The 16,845-nt window shown below is 44.6% G+C and overlaps 1 protein-coding gene and 1 long non-coding RNA gene across 3 annotated transcripts in view; one reads left to right on the top strand and one right to left on the bottom strand.

Annotated features, from left to right (window-relative positions):
* Positions 1-2,030: 2,030 nt before the first annotated feature.
* On the top strand, positions 2,031-4,570 carry LOC126994291 (uncharacterized). Its single transcript, XR_007748967.1, has 2 exons — positions 2,031-2,237; positions 2,349-4,570. It is a non-coding gene; the product is annotated as an uncharacterized LOC126994291 (long non-coding RNA).
* Positions 4,571-5,128: 558 nt separating this feature from the next.
* Positions 5,129-16,845, bottom strand: part of LOC126994290 (acetylcholine receptor subunit alpha-like 1) — a 44,991-nt gene continuing 33,274 nt past the window's right edge. For both annotated transcript variants that reach the window (XM_050853593.1, XM_050853604.1), the window contains 3 exons: positions 15,060-15,240; positions 11,871-12,770; positions 5,129-7,902 (listed from right to left, as the gene is read on the bottom strand). In XM_050853593.1, the coding sequence (XP_050709550.1) occupies positions 7,708-7,902; positions 11,871-12,770; positions 15,060-15,240 (1,276 nt within the window). In that variant the 3' untranslated portion in view covers positions 5,129-7,707. The remainder of the gene's footprint in view (positions 7,903-11,870; positions 12,771-15,059; positions 15,241-16,845) is intronic.

Below are 16,845 nucleotides of genomic sequence, written 5' to 3'. Positions count from 1 at the left end.
CAGGTTAGGTTTTGTGTTTTTTGTCCTTCCTGAGTTTTATTTCAAGGTGTCTTTCTTTTTTCTTGTTTTGGCGTCTTCGTTCCGTTTTCTTTATTTTTATTTCCCGTTTTCATTGTATTTTCCGTTTTCTTTTTTTTCCTTCCCGTTTTTTTTGTATCTCCTTCCCATTTTCTCTGCATTTACTTCCCGTTTTCTTTGCAGTTTCTTCCCGTTTTTTGTATTTTTTCCCCGTTCTTCTATTTCCTTCCCATTTTCTTCGTCCTTCTCTTCGATACAAAAAACAACTTGACTCATTTCTTACTGACTGGGCGAAGGTTTAAGTTCATGAAAGGTTCTGATGGACTAAAATATCATCTCAGAGTTCCATATTCTCAAACATTTCGTGACTCACAACACCCTCATTTGGCAAGGCTTTCGTAGAGGTTGTTGTGGGTATTTCCATGGGCAATTTTACGAGCCTAGTGATAGTTTGGCAAGGCTTTTGAAGTAGAGATTGTTGCGTTAGTATCTCCATGGGTAGTTTTATGAGCCTAGTGATAGTTTGGCAAGGCTTTTGAAGTAGAGATTGTTATGTTAGTATCTCCATGGGCAGTTTTATGAGCTAGTGATAGTTTCGCAAGGCTTTTTGTCCAGTAGAGATTGTTGCATTAGTATCTCCATGGGTAGTTTTAAGAGCCTAGTAATAGTTTGGCCAGGCTTTTGAAGTAGAGATTGTTGTGCTAGCATTTCCATGGAGCGTAGTGATGGTTTGGCAAGGGTTTTGTAGTAGGGATTTTTGTGTTAGTATCTCCATGGGTAGTTTTATGAGCCTTGTGATAGTATGACTCACTAGACAAGACAAGACTTCTGCACCATGAATTTGAAAAGACACTCACGAGAACCCAACTAATCTCCTTTGTGGCCTTAGGAAATGGTAGTTTTATGAGCCTAGTGATGATCTGACATGGCTACTAGAACTTGAATGTGGGAAAGCACTCATGGGAACCCGACTAACCTCCTTTGTGGCCTTGGAAAATAATGTTTGTGAGTGCCGAAAACTTCTGAGAATAGGGACCATAGTAACAAATTTAAAGTATTGTAGGAAAATATGTTTTTTTTGTTTAACCAGATTATTTTAAAGGGGACTCAAATATGTTTCTACGTAGGGAACAGAACTTTACGAATTGATCTTTCTGTTTGAAGTTTAGTAGCAAGTTTCAGATAGAAGGATTGAAACGTGAAGTGCTGCCCTCTATACGTGAAACAGGTTTGAGAGTTTTCCATTAGGATTACTGATAGTTTCGTTTCGTTCTATATAAATTTTGTGAGCCCAGAACACAGAACCTTTTCCAACATGTGCTTAACTAACAACTCTTTTTTTTTTTTCTTTCAAGTTTCCTGCGAATTCGTAAATATATATAAAAAAAATCTTTCCTTAATCGATAACATTGGCCTTACCTTCATGATAACAGAAATAACAACAACAACAAAAACAAACAAACAAACAAACACACAAACAAACAACACAGTCACATGGCGCGCAGGTAACACGTTTTTACAGGTAACTGAAATACTCGTCTTCTCAACATCATAATTTTGACAGGATTACATTTCTAGCACAGTTCTTCCCTTCAACAATCACGGATCCCTTAATAAACAGTGTTGGATCCCTTAAAACCAGCAAGAGATCCTTTGTAACAGTTTGGGATCTCATTTAACTACCTTGTAACAGTTTGAGATCAATTGAGACAGTCGTGATCCTTCTAAAACAGCCTTGGATCCTATGAAACCGGTCAGAGATCCTATGTTACTGTTTGGGATCTCTTTTTAACTACCTTTTAACAGTTTGAGATCCTTATAGACAGTCTTGATCCTCTTTAACGGTCAAAGATCCTTATTAAACACTACTGAATCCTTTAAAAAAAACAGTCAGAGATCCATTGTAACAGTTTCAGATCTTTTTTTACTACCTATTAACAGTTTTGGATATTTTTAGACAGTCTTCAATCCCTTTTATCACTTTCAGAACCTTCTAAACAGTTTCAGATCTCTTCCTCTTAAGTTATTTATATATTTTTTCTAACAGTCTTCGATCTTTTCTTTATAAATTTCAGAAACTTTTAATAGTCTTAGAACGTTTATAACACTCTATGATGCTTTTTAACAGTTTCCAAATTCTTGTAACAGTTTTAGATCTCTTCTGTCTACCATTTAACAGTTTCATAACCTTATTGGCAGTCTTAGATCCTTTGTAACAGGTTATGATCCTTTTTAACAGTTTCCAAATTCTTGTAACAGTTTTAGATCTCTTCTGTCTACCATTTAACAGTTTCATAACCTTATTGACAGTCTTAGATCCTTTGTAACAGGTTATGATCCTTTTTAACAGTTTCCAATCATCTTTAACAGTTTCGGATCCTTTCCTCCCTGCACTGTCTTGACGCTCGGCTCTTCTCGGAGACGGAGGGAAGTGGCGTAGTTTACCTTACCTGTCTGTCGCGCGGTGGTTCGTTGTGTATAAAACTTGCAGTATAAAACATCAAGGGGGCGCAGGTAACCCAGCCACAGGGGGAGCCAGGGGGGGGAGCCTCAGGGGAGTAGAGTCCTGGCGCCAGACTCTCCCTGGGTAAGGTGAAGCGTCGACTTGCTGTGAGGGTGGCGAGGAGGGTGTGTGAGGGCGCCTGTTGTTTGTTTTGGTGTGGTCAGAAGCTTGAGGTCCCGAGACTGACAGACTAAAAGGAAACTAAACTAAACTAAGGAAACGAGGCTCCGAATACTGACAGGCCGAGGGGAAGCTAAACTAAGCAGAACAAACTGAGCTTCCAAGGTTGACAGACCAAAGGGACACTAACCTTTTTTTTACGGCAAAGGAGACAGCTCAAAGAAAAAAAAACGAAAAAAAGAAAGAAAAAGAAAACAGTAATTAAAAAAAGCCCACAAACTGAAAACAAACACGTAACAAACACCCCGTTAAAAAAAAGCGGAAGAAGATTAGTAAAAAAAAAATGGTACGCAAGTCCTTTCCCTCTTGAAATAATTTTAGGTGCAGAAAGGAAGAAGCTGAACAGTAAAAATGCTACAGTCGTGGAATTTAGCAGTGAAAGAGCATGAAAGAACGTTTAGCTCATCCTTGCATTTGAGAATTGGACAGTGACCGGGATGAAGGAATGAAGACTCTGGTTCACTTTTGCATTAGGAAGTTGGACAGGAGATGGTGTCAACGCAGCAAGCGTGTAAATGGATACAGTAGGACTATTTAACATTTCTAGAGTGTTAACGTTACCGGATTTAAGTAAACAAACACCACCTCGAACAAGATAAACAGGCATCTCCACACAACGCCTCCACAACACACTTCAAGAGAGAGAGAAAAAAAAAAAGAGTCGACGTTTAAGCTTACTCAGGACGCTCTTAACGCTTCTAAATGCCACCTACGTCCACCTTTGAAGCAGTGTGTGAGGGAGGGGGCGAGAGGGAGGGAAAGGGAGGAGACATTACCTATACAAAGATCAAGGTGAGAGAGGGGAGGTAAAGGGGGACAGGTAAGGAAGGGAGGAGGGTCTTTGCACTTCATTAAGCCACTCTTCTCTCTACGCTAGGCAGCACAAGCTTCTATCAACGTAGCTATGGCGTGAAAAATAGATCGGGGCAGGTGAGAGGACAGGACAGGTGAGGACAGGTAAGGAGGTGCACCGGGCTGTCTGTTTACCTGCCTACGTGAAGCCAATGGTGCTAACCCCTCGTGGCTGGGCTCCTGTTTGCTTACTTAGACACGGTTTGGGTATCTTCGGGGGTCTATTTACAAACACAGAGACCTATAAACAACACGTCAGCTTTGTAATATATATATCTATGGCTTTGGTAATCTGTCTGTCTTTATACAACTATGTACAGAGCGAGCCTGTGTGTGAGTGAGCAATAGAACACCGTAGGAGGGCGACGCAACCCCGTTTTCTTCACGTTTTCTTTCGTCTTTTCAGCTCCTACTAAGGGTTTTTTTTTCATGTGCCTTTTCTACCTCCTCCTTCTCCTGCTCCTTCTCCTTCTCCTCCTGCTCCCGTGTTCTCTCTTCTTCTGTTTCCTCCTCCTTCTCCACCTCCCTGTTTTCTCTCTCTCTTTCCTCGTCTTCCTTCTTCTTCTCTCCTCTTCTTTCTTCTTTTTGAGTCTTCTTTCGGTTGCTTTCTCCTCCTCCACCTCCCTGGTTTCTAAGTTAGTTTGTTCTCTCTTTCCTCCTCTTCCTTCTTCTTTCTTCCTCCTCCTCCCTGGTTTCTTAGTTAGCTTGTTCTCTCTTTCCTCCTCTTCCTTCTTCTTTCTTCCTCCTCCTCCCTGGTTTCTTAGTTAGCTTGTTCTCTCTTTCCTCCTCTTCCTTCTTCTATCTTCCTCCTCCTCCTTTTTATTCTCCTCTTTTCCTCCTTAGTTCATCTCGCCCGCACCTTCTCTCTACATTATGCCGTTTTTATTATCTTATGAAACTAGACAAAGATAGAAAAGGAAAGAAAAAGCAATTATTTGTGTACATGAGCGTCCACACACACCACACACACACACACACACACACACACACACACACACACACACACACGCACACGCACACGCACACGTACACACCGACACAGGTATTTCCAACAGGTGTATTTGAAATGATTAATAGTAACAGGATGGAAATTATTATGTCCGGCGGATAACAACAGCAACAACAACGACAGAAACAACGTCTTTTTTTTTTTTTGAGAATCACTTATTTACTTACTTGTCCACTTACACATAGAAAACCTGTACGTCACTTTCCCCTTCGTTTTCTTTTTTTTTCTTTTTCTTTTTTTCATTCTTATTTTTCCGTCATTTTTTTTCTTCAATCAATACGTGACTCCTCTTTTCTTTCTCATGTTTTCTTCCTTTTTTTCATTTTTCTTTCTTTCTTACTTATTTTTCCGTCATTTTTTTCTTCAATCAATACGTGACTCCTCTTTTCTTTCCCATTTTTTTCGTTTTCCTACTTTTCAATATTTTTCCTTCATTTCTACCTTCAACAGATACGTCACAGATCTCTTTTTCTTTCTCCTCTCCTTCATTTTCCTTCTTTTCCATTTTTTTCATTTTTTTCCCTGCGTCGTTTCTACCTCCAACCAATAGGTCACATTTCTCTTTCTCTTTTTTTTCTTTTCCTTCTTTTCCATATATATTTTCCTGCATTTTTCCTTTTACCAATACATGGAGGTCTCTTTCCTTTCTCCATCTTCCTTTTCGCTCCTTTCATCTTTTCCTCTTCCTTCATTTCTTTCTTCTTTACCTTCCTTGCCTTGCTCCATCCTTCTATACACACACGGGAGGCCTTGGCTGTGTCCTGTGAGCTGTGTCCTGTATCCTGTGTTTTTTCTGTGTTTTTTGTTCTGTTCTGCATAATGGGAGGCAAGTAAGAGGAAGGAACAGCGAGGTGTGTGCGTGTGTGTGTGTGTGTGTGTGTGTGTGTGTGTGTGTGTGTGTGTCTTTGGGGACGTTACAAGCTACCTGAACCCACGCGATAAGAAACCCTTGCCAACAGACGCCCTTCCCTGCCACGGACATGTCTCACGGACGTCCTTTCACCAATGCTCCCTTGCCACTGATTCCCCAATTCCCGGACACTCCAACCAACGGACGCCCCAATTCCCGGACGCCCCAATTCCCGGACGCCCCAATTCCCGGACGCCCCAATTAACGGACGCCCCAATTAACGGACACTCCAATTAACGGACACTCCAATTAACGGACGCTCCAATTCACGGACGCCCCAATTCACGGACGCCCCAATTCACGGACGCTCTAATTCACGGAGCCCCCAATTCACGGACGCCCAAATTCACGGACGCCCCAATTCACGGACGCCCCAATTCACGGACGCCCCAATTCACGGACGCCTCAATTCCCGAACTCCCGATTCCCAAACTTCCCAATTCACGGACGCCCCATTTCCCGGACTCCTTAATCCACTGACTCCCTAAATCACGGACGCCCCAAGTCACGGACATCCCAAGTTACGGACATGCCATTTCACGAACACCGCAATTCACGGACATCCCAATTTACGGACATCCCATTTCACGAACACCGCAATTCAAGGACATTCCAATTTACGGACATCCCAATTCACGGACACCGCAATTCACGAACATCCCAATTTACGGACATCCCATTTCACGAACACCGCAATTCACGGACATTCCAATTTACGGACATCCCATTTCACGGAAGCCCCAATTCACGGACATCCCAATTTACGGACATCCCATTTCACGAACACCGCAATTCACGGACATTCCAATTTACGGACATCCCATTTCACGGAAGCCCCAATTCACGGGCATCCCAATTTACGGACATCCCATTTCACGAACACCGCAATTCACGGACATTCCAATTTACGGACATCTCATTCACGGACACCGCAATTCACGGACATCCCAATTTACGGACATCCCATTTCACGGACATCCCAATTTACGGACATCCCAATTCATGGACGCCCCAATTCCCGGACACGCCATTTCCCGAACGCCCCAATTCCCGAACCCCCAATTTCCGAACTCCCCGGGGACCTCACGACCCCCTCACCGCCCGGCTATACAAGCGTCAGCAGAAGCAGTAGATTCAGCAGTAGGATGCAGCAGTAGGGTCAGCATTAGCAGCAGCAGCAGGAGCAGGGCGGCATGGGGAACGGAGGAGGGGGGGGAGGGGGGCGAAGGTGTGTGTGTGTGTGTGTGTGTGTGTGTGTGTGTGTGTGTGTGTGTGTGTGCATTTCAGGAACACTCACTTGCTAGCCCATGAGCCGGTTAGCGCCCTCCCTCCCTCTCCTCTCACGGTCTCCCTTTAGCGGCCCTTTTTGTGTCCTAAGGGAGCGTCAGGAGCAGGTGGCGGGCGGTGGAGGAAACAAAGGAGCCATCTGGACTATATTATTTACTCCCTGTCCTTCCTTTAAACACCTAAGTCGCCTGCACCTAATGACTCGGAAGCGTCTTATGCTTTTAGAGGAAGTGTTAAATGCTATACACTCTTGCGGCGAAGGATCGGGGAACAGAAAAAAGGAGAATCGAGTCGGCTTTGATCGGCTCACGGGAACGAAAGAAAGGTTTGTCGGTGCGTCGGTTTACCTGGGGAAGAAGCGACACCTGCCACACACCTGTCTACCTGCCGGGGCCCAGGTGTGTGGCGGCGGCGTTGCGGGAACTGATACAGACCTTAAACATCACCTAACATACAAAAATAAATGCTGAACACAGGACTCTAGCGGCTAATAACCTTTGTTTGGAGATTTTGAGCATTTTTTTTCCTTTCTCGACACACCTGCGCCTTTGCCAATCCGTACACACCTGGATTGGACACCTGTACTAGTAATTAAGCGTCTGTTAAGTTGGCGGACACCTGACGTCTTCCTCCCTTACCTGTCCGTCTGTTTGTCTGTCTTATACGCAGACTCACAGCGACTCAGGAAGCTTTACCGTGAAACCTTCTCTCTCGTTCTCTCATATGCCACGCCAGTTCTAAGTTTCCGTTTCATTATTACCCAAGTTTGTTGTACTTAGCGAACCATCACCACCACCACCACCACCACCATCACCATGACAACCCCAGCACCATCACCACCATCAGTAACGTCTCACACACGCAATCATCATCATCATCGGGTGAGTGGCGGCTGGAACACTGCCCCGTAGAAAACAACACCACAATAGACGCTACAACAACGAGCCATTATTCCTCGGGGCCCATTATGTCCTTGCGCCGCTGGGCCACTTTGGAGAGCTGGATGTCGATGGGCAGAGTCGTGTCGTAGAGGGAGGGCGCCCTGAAGATGATGCCGCAGGTTCCCAGGACGCAGGCCACCATGAAGATCCACAGGAAGAGGCGATCCAACACCATGGCTACGTACCGCCAGTCGTCCTCGATCTGGGGAAGGACGGGAAAGGGATTTGATGCTTTGTGGAGGGCGATTGGAGCCTATGCTGAAGAAAAAGTGAAGTTCGAAAGTTTATATGAATGGATACGACAGGAAATGGAGGAAGAAAAAGGTCATACGGTAAAGAATGGATACGAGAGACTGAGTGGAGAAGAAAAATAAGAACAAGAAGAACGGGAAAGGGATTCGATGCTTTGTGAAGGGATGTTTGATAAGGAGAAATGTACTGAAGGAGATTTTGAAGGTTGAAAGGCTGACAATCGATGCAAAAGACCAAAAATAAAGGAGAAAAAAGGCAGGATGTGGTTGTTGTACTTCGTGTAGAGAAAATGGATAAGGAAGATTTGTACCGAAGAATTATAATGACGGTAGAAAATTGATCTCAAGAACTAAGTAAGAAAGGAAAAACGAACAAGGAAAATGGATGCGGAGGTTGAGAAATGTTTTAAGGTTGTAGAAGCAAACCCAATTGGAACAGAAGAAAGAGAAGGAAGAGGAGAGAAAGAGAGAAAGAGGAGAAAGGAGAAGAGACGTAAATGAGGAAATCAAAGTAAGAAAAACAGGTCTGAACATCGCGGAAATAAGAACGGACAAGGAAAACTAAATGAGAAGAGAAAGGAGAAAGAAAGAGAAGGAAGGAAAGAGAAAAAAAAATCCCCTGCAAGAAATAAGAGAAAGAGATTGAGAATAAAGAAGAGATAGAAGAAGAATGAGATTGTGGATAACGCAGAGAAAAGAAAAGAGGAAAGAACAGAAGAGACGAAGGGGAAAAAAAGGATTGGTGATGTGAGAGAAAGAGAAAAAAAAGAGAAAGTGAAAAATAAATCTACATGCTCTTTTTCAGGTGTGCGAAGGAAGAAAAATGGAAAGCAGTGAAGGTAAAGACTGCAAATTAAGGGACAGGTTGGACAGGTAAAAGTGAATCACGGGGAGGGGAGAACACGTATAGGACAGGTGTGGGGGAGGTGTGGGGCAGGTATGAAACAGGTGTGGGGCAGGTATAGGACAGGTATGGGGCAGGTGTGAGGCAGGTATGGGACAGGTGTGGGGCAGGTGTGGCTTTAGACGAGTCTCCCCAATTAACAGGACACCTATTCTTTACCTGTGGACGTGACTCAATCAAGAAGTAATTAAAAACACCTGTGCTGGATTACCTGTATCTCCTCTCTCTCTCTCTCTCTCTCTCTCTTCCTTCTTCTTGCCTCTTGTTTTCCTCCTTTTCCTCCTCCTACTCTATTTTTTATTTCCTCTTCCTATTTCTCTCTCCTCCTCCTCCTCCTCCTCCTCTTCCTCTAGCCTATTGTTTTCCTCCTTCTCTTCCTACTCCTCATTTCTGTTCTGATTTTCTCCTTCTCCTCTTTCTCTCTTCCTTCTTTTTTTGCCTATTGTTTTATCTTTCTCTCTTTCTTCCTCTTCCAATTCTTTGTTTTTTTGTTTATTTTCGTTTTTGTTATATCCTCTTCCTCCTTCGTCTCCATTTCTTTCTCTTCTTTCTCTCTTTCTACTCTTGCCTCCTGCTTTCCTTCTCTTTCTCTTCCTCCTCCTTTTCTACCTTTTTTTTATTCTTGTTCTCGTTATCTTCTCTTTCTTCATCTTCTTCTCCTCCTCTCTTTTTTTCTCTTGTCTTTCATCCCTTCTTTCTTTTCATCTTTGTTCATGTTACCACCACCACCATCCTCTTCTTCCTCTTCCTTCTTCTTCTTCATCTTCCTCCTCCTCCTCCTCCTCCTATCAACCGGACATTGGCTAGGGCAGGCTTTGGAGGCTTAGTGGCTGGGTTAAGGAGAAAAAAAGCAAAGGCCGAGGATTTAGAATGAGACAGACTAGAGATGGAAGGCGGGACAGAGAGAGACCGGGACAGAGAGAGACAGAGACAGAGAGCGACAGGGACAGAGAGAGACTGAGACAGAGACCGACACAGAGAGACCGAGACAGAGAGAGACTGAGACAGAGACCGACACAGAGAGACCGAGACAGAGAGAGACCGAGACAGAGAGAGACCGAGACATAGAGAGACCGAGACAGAGAGAGACCGAGACAGAGAAAGACCAAGACAGAGAGAGACCGAGACAGAGAGAGACCGAGACAGAGAGAGACCAAGAAGGAGAGATTGAGAAGAGATTGAGGAGGAGAGATTGAAGTGAGCGGGAAACGGACAGGAAAGAGACGGAAAGTGAATTTGATGGGAGACAAATGAAGGAAGGAATTAACAGGAAGTAATGAAGCTGATAAAGGAAGAGGATAAGAAGGAAAAGGAGAGATTGAAAAGAGAAGATTGAGAAGGAGAAACAGACAGGAAAGAAACGGAAAGGGAGTATGATAACAGATAAATGAAGGAGAGAATTGACAAACGCGATAAAGCAGATAAAGGAGGAGGAGGAGAAAGAGGAAGAAGAGGAAGAGGAACAAGAGAGAAAAGATGCCGTTGGTGAGGATGGAAGAGACCCCAAATAAGACTAAGCGAGGAGGAAGAGGAAGAGGTAAAAGGAAAGAGGAGGAGGAAAATAAAGAAGAGAAATTATGGTGTAGATTGACACTTGAGATAAAGGAAGGAGAGAAAGTGGAAAGGGAAATTAGGTGGAATGAAAATAGAAGTAGTAGTAGTAGTAGTAGTAGTAGTAGTAGTAGTAGTAGAAGTAGATTTTTTTATAGTAGTGAAGAGAGGATGAGGAGGAGGAGAAAATAAGTAAGAGTAAGAGGAGGAGGAAGAAGAGGAGGAGGAGGACGAGGAGGAAGAGGACGAGGAACGAAAAAAAAACATTATATTTTCTTTTCTTTTCCTTCCTTCATTCTCTTTTTCTTCCTTCATTCTCTTTTTCTTCCTCCATTCTCATTCTCTTCCCTTCCTCTCTTTGAAGCACCAAAAGAAGAAGAATGAAAATCTGAAGACAAGACAAACACGCAACCCGTTTTCTTCAGCATCAGTCAAGACAGAGAAAATGGGCCTCGGGGGAAGGTAAAAAGGGGAAACTTGCAGATATTTCGTAATTCAGTTATTTATATACAAAGGAGGAAAGTTTTTGACGAGAGGCTCCGTTTTTTATGTCCAGGAAGGGAAGGGGAGGAGAAGGAAGGGAAGGGGAGGGAACAGAAGCGAAAGGAAGGGAAGGGAAGGGAAGGGATGGGGATGGATGGGGAGGGAAGAAGAGAGAAGGGAATGAAAGGAAAGGGAAGGGAAGGGAAGGGAAGGGAAGGGAAGGGGAGAGAAGGGAATGAAAGGAAAAGGAAGGGACGAGAAGGGGAGGGGAGGGAAGGGAAGGGTTGGGAAGGAAAAGGAAGGGAAGGGAAAGGAAAGGAAGGGAAATGAAGGGTAGGGAAGGGAAGGGAAAGGAATTGAAGGGAAGGGAAGGGAAGGGAAGATAAGGTAAGGGAAAGGAAGGGAAAGAATGTACATGGGGTGATAAACGATGGTGTGTGAGTGTGTGTGTGTGTGTGTGTGTGTGTGTGTGTGTGTGTGTGATCAATGCTGTTCTGCTGTTTTATGCTGTCCATTCATACTGTTGTGTTTGTTTTTCATTTGCGTCGCTTTGGTGTTCTGCTCTCTCTCTCTCTCTCTCTCTCTCTCTCTCTCTCTCTCTCAAATAAAAAAAAAGATATATTTAAAGCTTTTTAGAAATGGCGTTTGTTTTTACCGCATCTATTGATCATGGACGAGAGTAAACACACACACACACACACACACACACACACACACACACACACACACACACACACACAGTAGTATTAATTCAGGTGTGTGACAGGTGTGGGAGGAGGAGGAGGAGGAGGAGGAGGAGGAGGAAAGACACAAAGTATATTCCTTAAAACACAAATCTTAGAAATAACTTACCTGAGAGAGAGAGAGAGAGAGAGAGAGAGAGAGAGAGAGAGAGAGAGAGAGAGAGAGAGAGAGAGAGAGAGAGAGAGAGAGAGAGAGAGAGAGAGAGAGAGAGAGAGAGAGAGAGAGAGAGATCCTTACCTCCCCGAAGGAGTCCACGTTCCTCATGTGCTGCGCGATGTACTCAATGCTGCGGAGGGTCCGATGCTCCGTGTATGGCCGCACCTCGTCCAGCTCCTGCACGAAGGCGGCCTCGGGAGGGGCGTGGGGGACGTGCGGGGGGTGGGCGTGCACCGGGGCGTGACACTCGGGGGCGGGCAGCGGCAGGTGGTCGTCGCCGTACCTGTCCCGGTCGTATGGCGATGGAGGGATGGCCGGGATGTCGTAAGGATGGTCGTCGAAGGGGAACTTGTCGAACCCGTCGCTGGAGGGCGTGAAGGACGTGTCCCCGCCGGCCGTGACCTCCTCCGGGCACTCCTCCTCCTCCTCCTTGCTGGGCCTCTCCACCCACAGGAACTTCGGCAGGAGGTCAATGAAGACTTTACGGACCCAGGGCGCCATTTTGTGCGTGGACGGGGAGCGGAAGTTGACGTTGAGGACCCCGATCGTGACCATGACGGAGAGCGTGACGAGGATCATGGTGAAGAGCAGGTACTTGCCGAGCAGCGGGACGGCGAGGGAGGTGGGGGGGATGATCTCCGCCAGCAGGAGGAAGAACACGGTGAGGGAGAGCAGGATAGAGATACAGAGGGACACCTTCTCACCGGAGTCTGAAGGAAGGTAAAAGACGAGGACTGAGAGGAAGGAGATACCGACGCAGGGGATGATCAGGTTGACGGTGTAGAAGAGAGTCTTGCGCCGCATTGTAATATTGAAGTAGATGTCCGGGTACGGCTCCTGGCAGCACGGGTAGAACCTCTCGTTCCTCAGCGCGGGCACCTTCAGGATGTCCCACTCCACCGAGATGTAATAGTCGTTCAGATCAATCCCCGGGTCCACCAGATTGCTCCCTCGTACCTGGTGGAGATGCTGCAAATCCACCTGTGAAAGAAACAACACACACACCTGAACCACACCTGTAATTAGCACCAACACACACACACACACACACCTGAACCACACCTGTAATTAGGGTTTCTCCCACACACACACACACACACACACACACACCTGGTAATTACCTGAGAAATCATGCCCACCACTCAGACAGGTGTGGAAGTTTGTAAGTAGTGCATCCGAGGGTGTGATTTACTTGGGGACTGTGAGGGTTGTGTGTGTGTGTGTGTGTGTGTGTGTGTGTGTGTGTGTGTGTGTGTGTGTGTGTGTGTGTGTTAGAACCTCGAGAAAGTAAAGGAGGAGGAAGCAGATGAGCATCGTAGAGGAGGAGGAGGAGGAGCCCTTAATGACCTCTTGTGTGTGTTTATCGAGAGAGAGAGAGAGAGAGAGAGAGAGAGAGAGAGAGAGAGAGAGAGAGAGAGAGAGAGAGAGAGAGAGAGAGAGGAGGAGGAGGAGGAGGAGGAGGAGGAGGAGTTGATGTTGAGATGAGGGGAAGGAAGAGGAAATGGAGGTATGGGGATTGGTTGAAGGAGTTAGGGAAGGGGAGAGGGGAGAGGAGGAGAGATAAACGGAGATAAGAGAGAAAGGGAGATAAGAGAAGGGGAGATAAAGAGAGGCTCCCTTAACATTATTAGTTGTACAGAGTCTTCTTTATCACCCTCTTCCTCATCTCTAGTCCTCCTCCTCCTCCTCCTCCTCCTCTTCCTCCTCTAATTTCATCTCTTTCTCGTTTTGGTTTTTAATTTATCCTCTTTTTATTCTTTTATTCATTCCTTCTCTCTCTCTCTCTCGTCTTTATCTCCTTTCATTTCTGTTTTCCCTTTCTCTTCTTCCCTTTTCGTTAATCCTTGTTCTCCTTCCTCCTCCTCCTCCTCCTCCTCTTTTAACTTTTTTTATTACCTCATTTTGGTTTTAAATTGTCTTGTTTCTCTTTTCCTTCCTCCTCGTTCTTCTTCCTCCTCCTCCTTTTTTCTTTTTCATTTTTTTCATATTTATTTTAATTTGTCATATATATCTTCTCCTTCATTCTCTTTCTCCTCCTTTCATCTCTTTTTCCTTTTTCCTCTGTTTGGTTTTAATTTGTCTTGTTTTATTTCATTCCTCCTCGTTCTTCTTCCTCCTTCCTCCTCTTTCTTCTTTTCTTTCATTTTTTTCATATTTATTTTAATTTGTCATTTATATCTTCTCCTTCATTCTCTTTCTCCTCCTTTCATCTCTTCTTCCTTCCTCTATTTGGTTTTAATTTGTCTCGTTTCTCTTTCCATTCCTCCTCGTTCTCTTTCCTCCTTCCTCCTCCTCTTCCTCATTCTGCTCCTCTTCCTCCTCTTCCTTCATCTCTTTTCTCCTTCTTATTAAATTTAAAGTAAAAAAAAAGGTCAGAGAAGCAAGGAAAAAATGGGAAAATAATGTTATGACCACAATAATGTCCCTAGTTAGTGTGTGTGTGTGTGTGTGTGTGTGTGTGTGTGTGTGTGTGTGTGTGTGTGTGTGTGTGTGTGTGTGTGTGTGTGTGTGCGTGTGTGTGTGACCTCGGTATTCACGCACCTTTGCCCCGGAAACTCAGTCGGAAATGAAGCTTGTTATCTGGGCTTGTGTGTGTGTGTGTGTGTGTGTGTGTGTGTGTGTGTGTGTGTGTGTGTGTGTGTGTGTGTGTGTGTGTGTGTGTGTGTGTGTGTGTGTGTGTGTGTGTGTGTGTGTGTGTGTGTGTGTTGTGGTCGGTTCAGTCATTAAATTGTTGCTTTGTAGATATTTTTGTGTGATTTTTTTTTGCTGATGTATTTCCTCTGTTTGTGTTTGTATTTAATTCTTAAGCATCAATAATTAAGACTTACATTATCGCTTTTTATCTATTTTTCTCTCTTTCTATCTATCTATTCATATATCCACACAAAATACATATACACATACAAAACATATACATACATAAACTCTCTCTCTCTCCCTCTTCTTCTAAACACAAATACATATTCTCTCTCTTTCTCTTTGCTTTCTTTCCCAACACAGTCTTTCTTTCCTCACCCACTCTCTCTTTCTTCCCCCTCCTCACTCTTTCTCTTCCTCCCCTCCTCACTCTCTTTCTCTTCCCTCCCCCCCGACACATACACAGAGATCCCCTCCCTAGAATACACACACACACACACACACACACACACACACACACACACACACACACACACTTCCTCTCTCCCTTAGACAACCCCTAACCTCCCTTACATACAACCCTCTCACCTCCCTCTACCTCTCCTCTCCCTCTCCCTCACCCCACACACGTACCATGTAACCATCGTAGGTCCAGGAACCGAACTTCATGAAACACGTCTGCTGGTCGAAGGGAAAGAATTCGACGTCAATCTCGCACGAAGACTTGTAGATGGCAGGCGGCTTCCACGTCACTCGGCCATCGTAATGCAAGACCGCCTTCGTCATAATGGTCACCTCGTAGTTCCCGTCAGCACTGCAATTAGGAAGAAGACAGGTGTGAGGGGACAGGTGTAGATAGGTGTAGGGGAAACGTGGTACAGGTGTGACTGGGACAGGTAGGTATTTTATATAGGTAATGTATGCTAACGTAAGGTAAAGGGGATATTTGATTAAGAAAACGAGTTATAGAAAGATTTAGGCAGGTATTAGGCCTCAGGTGAAGACAGGTATAGAAGGCAGCTGTATATACTGAGGTAGAACTGAGGTAGAAATGAAGTAGATGCGTATTTTTTGTAGGTAAGGTAGAGAGGACGTGATTAAGAAAGAGAATTGTTTAGATATAGGTAAAGACAGGTGGGTTGAGGTAGGTAGGCAAGGTAAGCTAAGGTAGAAGAGACAGGTATAGACTGATACATAGGTAAGAGGGTAAAAAAAGACAGGTCATAGTGAGGTAGAGAACAGGTTATTAGACAGGTGGTAAAATGTGCGAAGGTAAACTAGGTAAGGATGATATATGTGAAGGAGAACGAGAAGAGAGGAACGAGAAAGGTAAGAAAATAGAATGTCTTAGTAAAAATTCATGAAGAGGAGAGCGAGGCAGCGGGAAAGATCTATATAAAGGAGTGAGAGGAGGAGGAGGAGGAGGAGGAAAAAGAAGAAGAAGAAGAAGAAGAAGAAGAAGAAGAAGAAGAAGAAAAAGAAAAAGAAAAAAGGGAAAGGGAAAGAGAATGGGAAAGGGAAATGGGAAAACGGAAAGGGAAAAGGGAAAGAAAAAGGAAAAGGAAAAGGAAAATAATAATAAGAAGAACGATGCAGAGGAGGAAGAGAAGGAGGAGGCAGGAGGAGGTTAAGCTTCTAGTAAGGAGAAGGAGGCAGAAAGCGAGGGTAGCACAAAAAATATGCACTGACCGAGGGATGAAAAAGGAAAAGAAGCGAAGGCCAGAAAAGCAGTCAGGTAGCGAGGTAAGCAGAAATACAGGTAACCAGGCAGCCAGGTCAGCAGGTAGGCAGGCAGGTAGGTAGGTAAGGGATAAAATTTGCATAAGGGGATGACGGGAAGGGAACGTGGTCTCAGGACAGGGGAAAGAAACCACATTTTAAAGAGAAAACAGAGATCTGCCTCACCATAAGACCATTGCAGGTTGTATTTTGAGAGGGAAGGTGAGGTGGTTTAGGCTCGACAGAGGGGAGAGAGAGAGGGGAGAGGAGGGAAAGAGAGAGGAGGGAGAGGTAAAACGAGAGGTAGTTTCCCCCTGACAGGTAAAGGTTAGAGAGGCAAGAGAGGACAGGTAAGGCACATATTCAGAGGGGAAAAAGAGGGAGGGAAGGACCACGTTGAAAAAAAGGGAAAGTGGAAATTGGGAAAAAGTGAAAGGGATGATAAAGAAAGGGAGTGAGGGGAGAAAAAGGAGAGTGACGAAGAAAAAATGTGATTGAGGAAGAAATGAAGAGAATGAAAGAGAGGAGAAAGGAGGGTATGAGAGGAAGAGAGTGAGAAGGAGAATAGAAAAGGGAGAATGGGAGAAGGTAAACGGGGGAATGCAAAACTAGTAAAAAAATCGATGGAAAAAGAGAGAGAGAAAGAGAGTAAGAGAGAAAGAAAATTAGAAAGCGATAATAAAACAAAAGTGGAAGAGAG

Source organism: Eriocheir sinensis, chromosome 7, assembly GCF_024679095.1.
Source record: "Eriocheir sinensis breed Jianghai 21 chromosome 7, ASM2467909v1, whole genome shotgun sequence".
Classification (NCBI taxonomy): domain Eukaryota; kingdom Metazoa; phylum Arthropoda; class Malacostraca; order Decapoda; family Varunidae; genus Eriocheir; species Eriocheir sinensis.
Note: the sequence above shows the minus strand (reverse complement) of the source record. Positions and strands in the feature narration are given on the sequence as shown.